The sequence below is a fragment of the Cannabis sativa genome, chromosome 9, assembly GCF_029168945.1.
Source record: "Cannabis sativa cultivar Pink pepper isolate KNU-18-1 chromosome 9, ASM2916894v1, whole genome shotgun sequence".
Lineage (NCBI taxonomy): Eukaryota > Viridiplantae > Streptophyta > Magnoliopsida > Rosales > Cannabaceae > Cannabis > Cannabis sativa.
The window spans coordinates 46,635,446-46,652,590 of record NC_083609.1 but is presented as its reverse complement, the minus strand read 5'-3'; the positions used below and the strand labels follow the sequence as shown (position 1 = coordinate 46,652,590).

Below are 17,145 nucleotides of genomic sequence, written 5' to 3'. Positions count from 1 at the left end.
TCCAACACGATACTGAGTCCCGCTACTGCCATGTCCAACATGGTACTGAGCACTACTGCCATGTCCAACATGGTACTGAGTTCTGAACGTTCAGGGGACGGTACTATCGACAAGTATCCTCCTGATCGGTCGAACCGGTCATACTCCGGCTGCTGGTCATACTCCAGCCTGTACCGACGGGATAGGTCAATAGCACTGAACCACCAACCAGTGTCAGCCTGATCGGTCGAACCGGTCATACTCCATTTCTTGGCCCCGGTCATACTCCACCTGTACCGACGTGACGGGGTTGGGTGGTTCGAAGCCTAAATACATATCTAATGTAATCTAACGGGCTTCCTACATGCACGCTAAACATGTAATCTACATATGCATCTTGTTATACTAATCTTACCCGGATTCCGATTTCGTGTGTGCCGCCACCCGACCGGAACTGAAGCTGAACGGCGGATTACTGGCTCCTAAACCATAAAAATCACAACGCTATAAGTGACACGCTAAATCACTTCCCGGGGACTAACACTTGAAACTAAAAGTTTCCCTATCGATAAAAAGCATGGCAATACCCCTAAAAACCCAAAAACGAGGAAAACTAGGGTTCTGAAAAATCCCCAACCGGAAGACCGGTTGCCCAACCGGAATTCCGGTTCTGGGAAAATCTGAACCCCCATCCGGAATTCCGGATGCTCAACCGGAATTCCGGTTCCTCGCAAAGAACCAAAAATTCACATATCTTGACCAATTCGAACCCAATTGACCCCAAACTTTCCGGACACATCTATAGGTCCCAAATAACATTTCTAAAGCATCAAACCTACCCAAAAACCACACACACAAAAATCACCATTGAAGACCAAGCTTTGAGTTCAAGAACTCAAACTTGGTTAAACCCACTAGCATGCACCCTAGCCTAGTTAATCCTACTTAACTAAGCATTAAAACACCTCTGCAAACTAACAATAACATCCAGCAATAACACAGAAACTAAACAAAGCATTTTTCTCACAAAATCACCTATTTTCACATATAATTTAAAAGCTTGAACAACCTAACTAATATGCTTTCAACACAGCTCATTTAACATCAAAAATCATGCTTTGAATCAACCTAAATCAACAACAAAACACAGCAGAAACATCTCTCAAAAATCACATGCATTTCATCCATTTTCATCATTTTTCTTGAATAAAACACAAAGGGAATTAAAAGGGATCAAACCTTGACTTGAATTACACTTAGAGGAGGAGAAAATCACAAGCTTGAAGAGGAAAATCTCTGCCCTAGCAGCCCAAGATTCAGCCGAAATGAGGGAGAAAGAGAGAGCTTTGAGTGAGTGTGTGTGTTGGAATTTCTTTTCAAAAAATGGCTAAGTGTTGGAAAAAGAAAATAATATCATAATATACCATCTTTTTAAATCCATTTCAGCCAAATAATCACATAATTAATTATTCATTTTCCATTTAATAAATCATATAAGACAAAACACTAATGGGGCAAAAAGACCATTTTGCCCCTCCACCATAAAATCACATAATTCATACTAAAGGGGTATTTTTGGGACATTCTAAATTCCCGGCCATTCCCGACATTCCCAATGTCTACAACCCGTCCCCAAAATACTAACATACTAAGTTGTGATTTCTACCGAGCCAAACGCCGCGTTCCAAAATACCGGACACCGGAAATACGAAACATAAAAGCTACTGATGACATGATTATGCATATCTGAATTCCATAGATAACAATGATAAATTATTTAAATAGCTATAAATAATTTCCTGATTAACATAAATAACTGCTAATTTCCAAATTAACTAAGCGGGCTTTACAACTATTCCCCCCTTAAAAGGATTTCGTCCCCGAAATCTAACCTGAATAACTCTGGATATTGAGCTCGCATATCTGACTCAAGCTCCCAGGTGGCTTCTTCCACCTTACTGTTTCTCCAGAGAACCTTGACCAACGCTATGGTCTTATTCCGAAGGACTTTATCCTTTCTATCCAGGATCTGCACTGGCTTTTCCTCATAAGACATATCTGACTGAAGCTGAAGGCTCTCATAACTGAGTATATGAGAGGGGTCTGAAACGTATTTTCTCAACATTGAGACATGAAATACGTTGTGCATCGCCGATAAAGCTGGAGGCAATGCTAACCGATATGCCACTTGACCTATCTTCTCGAGAATCTCGAAAGGTCCTGTAAATCTAGGGCATAACTTGCCTCTTTTCCCGAAACGTTTGATCCCCTTCATCGGAGATACTCGCAAAAACACATGGTCCCCTACTCGGAACTCAACATCCCTACGTTTCGGACCGCGTAACTCTTCCGTCCGCTTCCGGGAGGCAAGCATTCTAGCTTTGATCTTTTCTACCGCCTCATTGGTCCGCCGAACCGACTGCGGACCTAGGTATTTCCTCTCCCCGTCTCATCCCAAAGGATAGGGGATCTACATTTCCTACCGTACAACAGGTTCGTAGGGTGCCATCCCTATCGTACTCGGTAATCGTTGTTGTATGAAAATTCCACTAACGGTAGGTATTTACTCCATGAACCCTCAAAGTCCATAACACAGGCTCTCGGCCATATCCTCCAATATCCGAATTGTCCTTTCTGGACCGACCATCCGTCCGAGGATGGAATGCCGTACCGAATTTTAGCTTCGTACCCATTGCCCGTTGTAAACTTTGCCAAAATTTAGAGGTGAATTTCGGATCACGTCCGAAACTATAGACTTCGGTACCCCGTGAAGTCTCACTATTTCCCTGACGTATAATTCTGCCAACTGATCCACTGTAAATGTTGTTCTGACCGGCAGAAAATGAGCAGATTTCGTAAATCGGTCCACCACTACCCAGATGGAATCATACATACCCGTGGTCCTAGGTAACCCGACCACAAAATCCATCGTAATATCCTCCCATTTCCACTCTGGTAGGGTTAGAGGCCGCAACAACCCAGTCGGTCTCGATGTTCAGCCTTGATCTGCTGACACGTGAGGCATCTCGAAACGAATTCTACCAAATTCTTCTTCATACCGCTCCACCAGAAGTACGGTTTCAAATCTTGGTACATCTTGGTGGTGCCGGGATGTAGAGAATATGGAGTAGAATGAGCCTCCTCAAAGATCTCGTTCCTCAAGTCCACACTGTTCGGGACACAAACCCTGGCTTTATACAAAAGCACTCCACTAGCTGACACTGAAAAGTCCTTGGCTTGACCAGCCAATACCTCATCTCGGATCTTAACTAACTCCGGATCTGTCGTCTGAGCAACCTTTATTCTTTCTAACAGATCAGCTTGCAGCGTTAAGTTGTGAAGCTGACCTACCACACACTCAATCTTCGGATCTAACCATATCCTCTCGCTAGCCGAGGTGAGATCCGAACCATGCTAGCTACTTGCCCGGGACCCTTTCTCGCTCGTGCATCGGCCACACATTGGCTTTCCCGGGATGGTAAAGAATCTCACAATCATAGTCCTTCACTAATTCCAACCAACGCCTTTGTCTCATGTTCATATCTTTCTGTGTAAAGAAATACTTGAGACTTTTATGGTCGGTATAGATCTCGCACTTCTCCCCATACAAGTAATGCCGCCAAATCTTCAGTGCAAAAACCACTGCGGCCAATTCTAAATCATGAGTCGGGTATCGCTGTTCATAATCCTTTAACTGACGGGAGGCATAAGCGATAACCCGATCGGCTTGCATCAATACGCACCCCAAACCCTGTTTGGATGCGTCACAATAGACCACGAACTTCTCCTCGTCCGAAGGCAAAGCTAGTACCGGAGCAGTAATCAATCTCCGTTTCGGCCCGAAAACTAGCTTCGCATTTATCCGTCCGGATAAATCGCCGATTCTTCTTTGTAAGCTCGGTTAGTGGGCATTGAAATTTTGGAGAACCCCTCCACGAACCTACGGTAATCCCCAGCTAATCCCAAGAAGCTTCTGATCTCAGTCACTGTCTTCGGTCTCGGCCAATCCCTGACGGATTCGATCTTCCCGGATCCACCTTGATCCCGTCACTTACCCACAATGTGTCCTAGGAAGGACACCTGAGACAACCAGAACTCACATTTCTTGAACTTGGCGTAGAGTCTATGTTCTCGAAGTCGTTGCAGTACCATCTGAAGATGTAACTCATGCTCCTCTTCTGACTGAGAGTACACGAGGATGTCGTCGATAAACACAATTACACATATCGAGGAAATCCTTGAATACTCTATTCATCGTGTCCATGAATGCTGCAGAGCATTGGTTAGTCCGAATGACATAACCAGAACTCGTAGTGTCCATACCTAGTGCGGAAAGCCGTCTTTGGAATGTCCTCCTCTCGGATCCTCAACTGATGATAACCCGAACGGAGATCAATCTTAGAAAAGACCGTCTTCCCCTGAAGCTGATCGAACAAGTCATCGATCCTAGGTAATGGATATTTATTCTTCACCGTCAGCTTGTTCAACTCTCTATAGTCGATGCACATCCTCATAGATCCATCCTTCTTCTTCACGAACAAAACCGGGGCTCCCCAGGTGACACACCGGGCCGAATGAACCCTATGTCAAGCAACCCTTGGAGCCGAATCTTTAACTCCTTAAGTTCAAATTCGGAGCCATCCTATACGGGGCTTTAGAAACCGGATCCACCCCTGGTGCCAAGTCAATCACGAAGTCAATCTCCCGTTGAGGTGGTAACCCTGGAAGTTCTTCGGGAAAAACGTCCAAAAATTCCCGAACCACGCTGATGTCCTCTGGCCGAATGGTGTCTGGCCGAGTGGTGTCCACCACCACGGCCAGAAACCCTAAGCACCCACCGTGCAATAATTCTCTCGCTGACATAGCCGAGATCGCCGGGATCCGAGATCCCTGAACCGAACCCACAAACACGAACGGTTCTTCACTTTCCGGTTGGAAGACCACCATCTTCCTCTTGCAATCAATGCTCGCCGAATATTTAGATAGGAAATCCATTCCTAAAATAATATCAAATTCGACTAAGCTCATCTCTATCAGATCAGCGCTCAACTCTCTACCATCTATCCTGATCGGCATAGACCTAATCCACCTATTGGAGATAACCAATTCTCCGCCAGGTAACAGGGTCCCAAACCCTGATTCATATCTATCAAAGGGTCTACCCAACTTACTAAAGACTCTGGCCGCCACATAAGAACGTGTAGCCCCAGAATCAAACAGCACTGAATAAAGCGAGTCGTTAATAAGAATCTGACCTGTAACAACTGATGGGCTGGCATCTGCATCAGCCTGCGTGATCGCGAATACCCTGGCTGGAGTGGGTATCGCTGGAGCCCTCGGTGCCTCTGACCGGAGCTGGGGACATTCCCTCTTGAAGTGCCCGGGCATGCCACAATGAAAGCATCCCTGCCCCTTGCACTCTCCCCGATGATGCCTCTTGCAGCTAGGGCACTCGGGGTAGGAGAAGCGAGTCTCATTACCACCAGGACGACTCCCTCTGTTCTGGTTCCCCCGGAACCTCTTGTTCTGACTCGAGCCGCCGGAAGCAGTGGGTGCCCTCTTCCTCTGATCAATGGCCGAACCACTACTCCCCCTGCTAAATCCTGATGCAGGAGGGGTAGGAGCTCCGCCACCAACCGGAGTACTGGCTGAATCTGACATACACCCCACTGCGCCCTCAGCTCGCAGTGCCTTCTCCACCATCTGAGCGTAGGTGGTGCTGTCGTCAGTGGTAATCATCAGGTCATGCCTGATCTTGGGATTCAACCCGTCCAGATACTTCTCCTTCCTGCTGAAGTCGGTCGGCACAATTCCCGAGGCTAACCTCGCCAACCGGTCAAACTGAGTAGTATACTCAGTGACACTCATGTTCTCCCGCTGGGTCAGGTGAACGAACTCTTTCCTCTTGGCGCTTCTGACCGCCTCATTATAGTACTTCGCGTTGAAGAGTTCTTGGAACCTCTCCCAAGTCATGGTGGTGACATCGTGAATCTGAGACACCATGTCCCACCATACCAGGGCATCCTCCTGGAACTGAAATGTGGCGCACACCACTCTGTCGTTGCCGGTGACACCCATAAAGTTCAAGATTCTGGTGATCACCGTAAGCCACTGCTCGGCTTTCGACACATCTGGACCTCCCAGGAATACCGGAGGTGCTTGCTTCCGGAACCGCTCATATAAAGGTTCCAATCAGGCCGCCACTACCATCTCGGCCCAGGCAGCAGGGGCAGGTGCCGCTGGAACTACCGGCACTGGAACTGCAGGAGCACCCTGCTGTCTCAACCTCTGAATCTCGAGGTCTTGTTCTTCAATCCGGGCTTGCATCTCCGCAAACCGCAACTCCCAGTTCGGGGCTCCCTGATCGGCTGGGGGAGCCTGGGCAGCCTGTGGCGGGTTCTCATCACCCCGACCACGAGCCCTGCCTCGGGGACCTCTACCTCGGCCCCTAGCAGGTGGGGGAAACCGAGCTCCCTCTCCCTGATTCGACCCCACGGAGTTGCCTCGACTCCTGGTAGTCCGCCTGGCGTCCATCTAGTTAGAACCGCCTGCGAAACCAAGAGTTGGCATATCAGGTCGTATTCAAGGCGAGCTTACTAATGCCGCTTAATTTGGAAATTAGAAATGAAACATGCGCCTATTCTACTATCAGGCTACTAACATGCTTCCTAACAGGCTTTTCTTTTTCATAACTGAATAAAATAAACTACTAAAGCAATAAAGGCTTACTGAACCGTGAACCGAGCTAACTGCTGATGATGATTGTACATGTCGTGACGATCTTCGGAAGACAACCTGGCGGCTCTGATACCAAGTTGTAACACCCTAACTACCTAAGGCGTATTACGTGATTTTTAAACGTACTGTGCAGCTCGTTGCTAATCAACGAGGTTTATGGAAAAACGTGATTAATTAAAATTTTGCTTTTTCATTAAACTTATAAACCATTTTACCAAAAAGTCTCGGGATCCCGATTTATAAAAATATTTACAAACGTTTTTACTGCTCAACTTTTACATCAAAATAAAGTCGTCTAACGACAGTTACAAAAATCTCGCCCTCGTCGTCCCGAGGATCGTACGCTCCAGTGCCTAACCGCCCCGACATGTACAATCCCATAAGCTCGGCTCACGGTCCATCAAGAATCGCCTTGCCTTTACCTACACATGAACGTAAACTGTGAGTCTACAGACTCAGTAAGAAAAGCATAATAATATCATACATAAAACCGATCGCCGTGTCCAACACGATACCGAGTCCCGCCTACCGCCATGTCCAACATGGTACCGAGCACTACCATGCCATGTCCAACATGGTACCGAGTTCGAACGTTCGGGGACGGTACTATCGACAAGTATCCTCCCGATCGGTCGAACCGGTCATACTCCGCCGCTGGTCATACTCCACCGTACCGACGGATAGGTCAATAGCATCGAACCACCAACCAAAGTGTCACTGATCGGCCGAACCTGGCCATACTCCGCCGCCGGGTCATACTCCAGCTCGTACCGACGTGACAGGGTTGGGTGGTTCGAAGCCTAAATACATATCTAATGTAATCTAACAGGCTTCCTACATGCACGCTAAACATGTAATCTACATATGCATACCGTTATACTAATCTTACCCGGATTCCGATTTCGTGTGTGCCGTCAACCCGACCGGAATCGAAGCCGAACGGCGGACATCGGCTCCTAAACCATAAAAATCACAACGCTATAAGTGACACGCTAAATCACTTCCCGGACTAACACTTGAAACTAAAAGTTTCCCTATCGATAAAAAGCATGGCAATACCCCTAAAAACCCAAAAACGAGGAAAACTAGGGTTCTGAAAAATCCCCAACCGGAAGACCGGTTGCCCAACCGGAATTCCGGTTCTGGGAAAATCTGAACCCCCATCCGGAATTCCGGATGCTCAACCGGAATTCCGGTTCCTCGCAGGCAGCAACCAAAAATTCACATATCTTGACCAATTCGAACCCAATTGACCCCAAACTTTCCAGACCTGCTCTATAGGTCCCAAATAACATTTCTAAAGCATCAAACCTACCCAAAAACCACACACACAAAAATCACCATTGAAGACCAAGCTTTGAGTTCAAGAACTCAAACTTGGTTAAACCCACTAGCATGCACCCTAGCCTAGTTAATCCTACTTAACTAAGCATTAAAACACCTCTGCAAACTAACAATAACATCCAGCAATAACACAGAAACTAAACAAAGCATTTTTCTCACAAAATCACCTATTTTCACATATAATTTAAAAGCTTGAACAACCTAACTAATATGCTTTCAACACAGCTCATTTAACATCAAAAATCATGCTTTGAATCAACCTAAATCAACAACAAAACACAGCAGAAACATCTCTCAAAAATCACATGCATTTCATCCATTTTCATCATTTTTCTTGAATAAAACACAAAGGGAATTAAAAGGGATCAAACCTTGACTTGAATTACACTTAGAGGAGGAGAAAATCACAAGCTTGAAGAGGAAAATCTCTGCCCTAGCAGCCCAAGATTCAGCCGAAATGAGGGAGAAAGAGAGAGCTTTGAGTGAGTGTGTGTGTTGGAATTTCTTTTCAAAAAATGGCTAAGTGTTGGAAAAAGAAAATAATATCATAATATACCATCTTTTTAAATCCATTTCAGCCAAATAATCACATAATTAATTATTCATTTTCCATTTAATAAATCATATAAGACAAAACACTAATGGGGCAAAAAGACCATTTTGCCCCTCCACCATAAAATCACATAATTCATACTAAAGGGGTATTTTTGGGACATTCTAAATTCCCGGCCATTCCCGACATTCCCAATGTCTACAACCCGTCCCCAAAATACTAACATACTAAGTTGTGATTTCTACCGAGCCAAACGCCGCGTTCCAAAATACCGGACACCGGAAATACGAAACATAAAAGCTACTGATGACATGATTATGCATATCTGAATTCCATAGATAACAATGATAAATTATTTAAATAGCTATAAATAATTTCCTGATTAACATAAATAACTGCTAATTTCCAAATTAACTAAGCGGGCTTTACAATATATATGTGAATATTATAAATAATAAGAACATAATATATATATATATGTGAATATTATAAATAATAAGAACATAATATATATATGATATATACATATATGAAATCAATAATAAATATATAAAAACATATACATACATATAATATATATATAGATAAAAAGAAAAAAGAAAACAAAGTATTCTTGAAATTGTTTCAATCAGATAAGTATATATATAAATATATATTTAGTGTATCGTGACTTTGAAACAATTCAAGAACTTTAACAAAATACTTACATTGGGACTTGGGAAGAGACTCATGCTTGAAGTTTGGGCAGAGACTCGTGTTGATAACGTGTTATAAAATAATATAAAGTAGATGAGAAGAAAGAAGAAGAAGATGAAGAGAGAAAGAGAAAGTGAATGAGAATTTCTGAGTTGTTTATTCTAATGGGGTGAACCCTTATTTATACAGATACAAGAGTGAGATATTAAGAAACTAAGAAAAATAGAAACTAAGGAAAAGAGGAATGTTCATTACAATTCATAGTAATAAATAAAAGGTTTGGACATCCACATAATTATTAATATTTATAACATTCATAAATTTATTAATTATAAAAATGCTGTAGATACGTTAAATTAAAAAAAAAAAAGAAATCAAGCAAGCATGTGTGTAGCATAAGCAAGTGAAGAATACAAATTACCACATTTAGAATCTACTGTGACAAACTATTATTATTTTTTTTTTTTTTTTTGGCACGGACTATTATTGACAAAAAGAAGAGGAAATTAATAAAATATATATAAATGATAATATTTGTGAGGCATGTTACAACTACATATGCGAAACATCAAAAGTATGAAGGACTTATCAAATAATTTTTATTTTATAAGATATAAAAAAATAATTTTATATTATATTTTTTTTGGCCAATCAAATAGCTATTTTCGGTATCTTATTATTATCATTTTGATAATATTTTATTAGAATTGTAATTATAATTCCATTAAAATTATAAAAATAAGAAGAGTATAAATCGTTACCCAATCATATATATATATATAATTTACAAAATTGATGAAAATACAACAAATCATTTAAATTTTAAAAAAGATTAACTTTAAAATTAAAAAACAACACACAAATAATCTAAATTAAAATAAAACTACAAAACATGAAAAATGCAAGTAAATGACCTTATTTTTAACTTTATAGATAGTTAATGTCCTTTTTTAAAATAATAAAACAAATATCCTTTTTTACTTTTTAATACCTAAAATACCCTTCATTATATAAAATGTATAATATGTTTTATTCCTTTAATAGAAATTATGAAAAACAATAGATCAAAACCTCTCTACTGAATTTTTGTCAACTATTTTTTCATTATATAAAAGGTATTATATGTCTTATTCTTTTAGATTTTGCTGTTGTTGTTGCTGTCTAATATGTTATTTAAACATATAATTAGTATTTTATTAATATATCGTATGATATACAAACAATATACCTTAAACCAATATACATATATCACAAACTTAAACTAATATACTATTAAATGAATTATTTTCCACAATATACAGTAGCACACAAAAACTTATACCACAATCATAAGAAGATATACCATAGTCAAAAATTAATATACCACTAGCATAGTGAAAAAAAATTATACAAAAAACTTAATTTAATATTACACAAGTTTTTTTTCTTGTTTTTTCCTTCATGAAATATTAATGAACATAAAATCAATATACCTCAGTCAAATATAACTATACATCATAATTATATTTCATAGTTTTTTTTTTTCATTTCTATCATTCACGATATACATATTACATACAAACGATATACCTTAGACCAATATAAATATATCATAAACTTAAATTAATATACCATTAAATGATTTTTTTCCACGATATACAATAGCATACAAAAACTATATTCTGCAATCATAAATATAAATACTATAGTGAAAAATTAATATACCACCAGTATAGTAGAAAAAATATATATATACCAAAAACTTAATTTAATATTTCACATATTTTTTTTTTCTTTTTCTTTCCTTCATGATATACTAATGAATATAAAGACAATATTCCTAGTGAAATATAACTATACCTCAAACTTAAACTAATATTTCACATTTTTTAATTTCCGTCTTTCGTTCATTATATACCATAACACATTAAAATAATATACTACAATCTTAAACTAATATATATACTACCTTTCAGTTATTTCAAAAATATATATATATACTAACTTTCAAGTTTTTTTAATATATTATTGCACATAAAAATGATATACTATTGTGTAAAATAACTATACCAAACACTTAATTATTCAAAGTTATAATTGTAATTTCATTATCAAACTTTTAACAGAATGGACATTTTGTTAATTTTTTTTTTAAAAATGGACATTTATTAACTTAATTGTTAAATTTAGGGCCATTTTGCATCTTGGCCCAAATATTTATGTAACAATTCAAAAGTATATATAGGGGTGAGCATTTAGCCCGATGGGCCGACCAAACCGACCAACTCAACCCGAAAATGGGCCGAGCATGCTCTCTTTTAGTGGGTCGAATATCTGCTGGGTTGAAAAGCTTACAATACCCGTTACTATTGGGTTGATCACGGGCTGGAAATTTTGTAACCCATTGAACCAACCCGGCCCGGCCCAATGTGATATATACAGTACAATTACAAAATTTACATAAATAATATATAGACAATACATATACACAAAATACATATATATAAACACATATTTAATAAAATACAAAACATATACATATATATTATATATCAAGTTAATAAATATTTACATTATAAACACAATCCGGCGAATAATTGCGACAATAATTCGGCTACCATGCACACACAACAACTTAATAATAATAAAATGGAAAAATTCTAAAGAAAATTACAAAAACGAAAAATAAAGCAATGTACATTAATAAAATGAATAAAAATTATATTTATACTCTAATAGACGTTGAGATTTAACGTTTTCTTCACCAAAATTAGTGGTCGGAGTTTTACCACCACTTTTTTTAATGGGTTCAGTTACAGTGATAGAGGGAAAAAAACCAAACTTTTTTACACTATAGTTTTAGGTATTGAAAATAAAAGATTTTAAAAGAAAAATGGCGTAAAATGGTGTAGAAATGAGGGAGATATAGTGATTTTTAGTGGTGGTTGGCGAGGGTTTCGTGGGTTTTTGTGGTTCTGCTATGGTGGTTGTTATCGTGTTGAAGGAAGGAAGAAGACAAAGTGGGGAAGATGAAGTTTGATGTTGTATATGCACACTCTATGCCGTCAGTTATTATTATTAGGAAATAACTGGCGTCATAGGTGCACACGTGTCAATAAAGTGTGCAGCTATGGTGCCAGTTATTTTGCTAATAACCGACGACATGAGTGTAATTATATATGCTGAAAATTTTTCAACCCAAGTGATGGCATAGGTATTATCAATTTGTATACCTACGATTTTTATCAAAAAACTGCCTCTAAATGTCAATTTCGATCTAGGCAGGTATTATTACACTCTTTAGCTTCTCTTTTTAAAAATTAAGCTGAAAAACAGCCTCTAAAGGCCCATGTTGTAGTAGTAGAAGTCCAATCATTAACTTTTACAAAACACACGATCTAATTCAAGTATGGTATTATTTCTTTCCTTTCATAATATATATTTTGCCACATATATTTTTTTTATATTAGACTTTAATATTATTTTATATTATATTTTACTAATTAATTTATTTTACACCCTTTGATCTTTATAAAGATATTGTGTTTGTATTTTTTAGTCATGTTCATAAAATTAAACTTTAGTGGTGGTGTATAATGTGGTCTAAATTTGACTAATACTATTTGTGTCAAATTTAATACAAAATATATCATAAATAAAATTTTGCACCATAATAAATATTACATTTATATTTAATCTTCTGTCATTCATTAGTACCTTTGATAATTTTTTTATATTTTATTTTATATATTTAATTAGATTTGTTATATACTTTTTTTAATAAGATTTGTTATACTTTTAATTTAATGTATTTGTTGATTTTTTTTTTTCACACATTTTTTATCAAAATAATAAATAAATAAATAAATAAATTTACTCGTATTAGAGAAAAATTGTAATATTTGAGCAATATAACACTAACTCGTTTTTTTAGCCAAATTTAACCTAAAATGTATACCCTCTATTACAAATATGTTAATGTGTTCGTAGAATATCCTTAATTAAAATACATGATTTATATATATATATGTATATTCTTTTTACCGGGAAGACCGTCTCCCTCGTCTGCGTATGGGTCGGCCTGATCACAAGGAGTATGCATAGTTTAGGCAAAAACACTCTCACCAACGTTAGTCCCCTCAAATATCCTTTCTCTAGCCTCAACTGCCTGCACCATAACCACATATAATAGCAATATTTCTACTCAATCTTTGTTTATGTCAAAATGATGATCTGAGTAGATTAAAAATATTCAACTTTGGAGTTGGACAAAGTTTCACTACAAACCTTCTTTTGCCAATTAGTGAAGGATGTTATGAGTGCATAGAAAAGGGCTTGAGTCGTAGTACCAGCCAATATTCCAGCCCAAAGCCCCATTCCCCTTAACTGTAGCATAAAACACAACACCAAAGCAAGTGGAAGTCCCACCAAATAGTACGCTCCAAGATTGACAAAAGCTGCCAAACGTTGCGACCCAGTTCCTCTGGCAACCCCTATTTGCCATAATGGGCATAAAATATCTACATAAAGAGGCCTAAAATGTAAACTCAATGAACATAAATATAGGCAACAAACCAGAGAACACAGCTTGCACACTGTCCATGATAACTGAGAAAGAAAGCAGTGGAGTTATTCGAGTGACATAATCCACGATCTCCTTCTCATTGCTGTAAGCATATCCCAAAACAGAACGGCAACTGAAGAGAATTGTGCTCACGGAAATGGCTTCTACTGCTGCAATCATTGTTGCTGCTAGGACAGCTGCTTTAGCCCCTCTTGGATTCCCAGCGCCGAGTTCATTCGAAACACGAGTACTACAAAAGATTATTACGTACAGTTTAGAGAAATAAAAGTGCATAAGAAAATAGTTTTTGGTAAATTGAGTAGCTGGAGCAAACCTTGCTGCTGCACCAACACCATACGGTATGAAATAATGCAATGACATTGTTGTGAGGCTGCTCATGAACATTTTCGTTAGGAAGTAAGACGCAATAACAGGTTTAAGATACCATACTCGTAGAGAATTGAAGATAATGTAGATCATACCAAATAGAAAGGACTGATGTTTCAAGTTTCGAATTTGGTAGAAGCCCCGAAAACAGGATAAGTAGCTCAAATGACCACCACTCAAGGCTATCAAAAGAGAATATTAATATGAAAAAGGTCCCATGTTATAAAGTTGTAACTCAAATTCTAAAGAAAAAAAAAGCAGCGTAGCACAATTGACCGAACTGTATGTAGAAAATGAGATTAGTACCATGACATAACAGCTGAGGGGAAACCAAACCGGAAAAATTCTGGAATGCTTCGAAATACATCAAGCGAAAACGAAACGCGGGTTTTGTCACAGGCTGAAGAATACTGTATGTAAATCACAAGGAATATTACAGTCAACCAATATGAGAAGCCAATGGATAATGCTGCTCCAGTAGTTCCTAGTTCGAACTTATATACCAATGCCCAACAAAGAGGAACGTGGAAACATAGAGTGGCACATGAGCTTAAAAGCATTGGGAGAATCAGCCCTTGAGTGAGGAAATAGCGTATCAATGATTGAAGTATAGCATAGGCAAGCAGTGCAGGGAGTAGCCAAATTGAGTATTTTCCAGCTTCACTGGAAACTAAAGGATCCTGACCCATCATAATCAGAATCTTTTCCACAAACATCCAAAGAAGAGATACTGGAAAACATACAAAAATAAGAGAAATTATAGAGCAGTAAGTATAGGATCCCAGCTTTTTGTACTGCTCTGCTCCATATGCTTGCCCACATAAAGTCTCCAATCCACCCGCCATTCCGAACTGAGTGAAATTGAGTTAAATTAAACAATAAAAGAAAATGAAGATTAAAATTAAAATTAAACTTACCTTAACTACTGAAAATCATTGCAAACATTAAACACGGGTTTTTTTTTTTTTTTTGCTATTTTCAATGATTTTGAGCATCTCTTTTCTTCATCTGGTACTACTGTTACTTGAATTATGGAAACCGAATTGGTTTTGTACAGGTTTAACAACCCAATGGAAAATCATTGAAAAACTGATCATTATCATTTTCTGAATTAACACGAGTAATAAAGAAAATGAAAACAATATATTTGAAAAGTTTGAGCGTTAAGAGAAGTTTACAAGGAGACTAAAACCAGTGACGTTGGTGAAAGAGCTAGCAATGGCGACACCAGAAAGGGAAAGTTCGCCGAGATGGCCAGCCATCATGACGGAGACAACCTGCAAGAGGTTCTGAGACACAGACACAACAACCATTGGCGCCGCTATGTAACTGAGTTTCTTTATCTCCTTCCCTAAACCACAACATCCTTTATCTTCTGGGACTAGTAGCAGTGCCTCTTCCATGACTGAATAATCTAAAACCTTGGTCAAATCATGGTTGGTTTTCTATGGACCATTTATTAAGGATCTTGTCTAAACGTATTATTTGACTATTACTCTTATTCAATTTTAAAAAATCGCATAATGCTTATTTTATTGAACAATCGGTACAAAGCCATGCTATGTGATTCCCAACTACCTGCTTTAATGAACAATCAATGTTACAAAGCGATGCTATTAGTCACTTATGGTTCCCAACACTAACACTATCGATGTAGCGTGTATGAATAATTAGCGATTTCTTATATTATTTATTAAATCAAAATATGTGGAGTCCGATATTAATTTGCACCGGCCCCAATAATAATATTTCAACTTTTATAATACTTGAGACCAATATCTGTTAACACTTCTCTATACTAAGTATAGCATTAATAGTAAAAAGTAATTTTTTTTTCTTCTATATTTTCAACTTTAGTCAATTTTCAAATTAACAAATAATATCTTAGAGTTAGAAAAATTAATAATATACCCAAGATCTATTTGTATATAACATAGAACACAATAATAAGATATAATAATTTGGTATGTGTACCTGATTGATCCATAGCAATTATCTCAGTTTGATCCACAGCAGTTGCTCCAATTCGATAGTGCAATACTATCAACTAAGTCTTCCTCCCTAGATCTCTAAATCAGAAGCAGTTTATTTTATCTGATTATCAAAAGGTATACAATTGTGATGAGACAATATGTATTTATAGAGTTAGGGAGGGGACTTAGCTACAAAACCCTAGTTGGGCTGGGCCTGCTCATCAAATGCTTCAGTCAACTAGAAAAGCCCACACTTCTGCTTCACCTAGACTTTTACACACAAATGCTAAGCCCATTAACAATTGATCACCAACAACATGGGCTAACACAGCAAAGAACTATCCAATCAACCCAAGTTTTAATAAAACCAATAAAATTTAATGTAAGCCCAAATAAAAGTCTAACATTCTCCCACTTGGGCTACATTGATTTTAATACATATATATTATATATCAAAATAATTTTATTTGAAAACGACTCATGGGTTGAACAACAGGAAAACATTTGTGGCCACTTTAAAAAATGATAGCTCTCTGATAGCATCTCAACATACCGGTCCAATTTAAACTTTGATAATGAACTATGACAGTCATATTGTTTTTAACTCAACAAAAGACATTCATAATCACAAATACCAAAGTATTAAATCGACATGGTCAATAAGTCTAGTAGTGTGGTAAGGAATTATGTTCAACATGTGATCAATTTAAAATAACATAATATCCTTATCAGTCCTCAATTTCACTGATACCGTGATGCTTAATAAATAAGCCAGTGAAATTAAACATACACCACTTAAAATAAGTTAGTGTCACTAAATATGCTTAAAGAATTAAGCCAACAAGATATCATTGTCATTAAGCAAATAAATTTAAAAGACAACGATCACAACAATATGAACCACATGCTTTCAATTCAATCATTCTCGAGAA

At 38.0% G+C, this 17,145-nt stretch overlaps 1 protein-coding gene across 2 annotated transcripts; it reads right to left on the bottom strand.

Annotated features, from left to right (window-relative positions):
- Positions 1 to 13,146: 13,146 nt before the first annotated feature.
- LOC115724138 (protein DETOXIFICATION 9) lies at positions 13,147 to 15,791 on the bottom strand. Of its 2 annotated transcripts, none has more exons than XR_009684474.1 (7): positions 15,419 to 15,775; positions 14,547 to 15,091; positions 14,336 to 14,422; positions 14,188 to 14,244; positions 13,865 to 14,103; positions 13,577 to 13,772; positions 13,147 to 13,457 (listed from the first exon to the last, which is right to left on the bottom strand). XR_009684474.1 is itself a non-coding variant. In XM_030653605.2 (7 exons), the coding sequence occupies exons 1-7, from the start codon at positions 15,641 to 15,643 to the stop codon at positions 13,395 to 13,397; spliced, it is 1,422 nt and encodes a 473-aa protein (XP_030509465.1). In that variant the 5' UTR covers positions 15,644 to 15,791; the 3' UTR covers positions 13,147 to 13,394. The 2 variants fall into 2 exon arrangements, 1 of the variants encoding a protein (XP_030509465.1); XM_030653605.2 differs by having other exon boundaries at positions 13,577 to 13,782; positions 15,419 to 15,791.
- Between the last annotated feature and the right edge of the window lie 1,354 nt (positions 15,792 to 17,145).

Coding starts and splice junctions, on each gene's coding strand:
- LOC115724138 (XM_030653605.2), bottom strand. CDS start 15,643: ATGGAAGAGGCACTGCTACTAGTCCCAGAAGATAAAGGATGTTGTGGT. Junction 14,245..14,335: donor ACATCAGTCCTTTCTATTTG/GTATGATCTACA, acceptor GTTCATGAGCAG/CCTCACAACAATGTCATTGC. Junction 13,458..13,576: donor TCACTAATTGGCAAAAGAAG/GTTTGTAGTGAA, acceptor GTTATGGTGCAG/GCAGTTGAGGCTAGAGAAAG.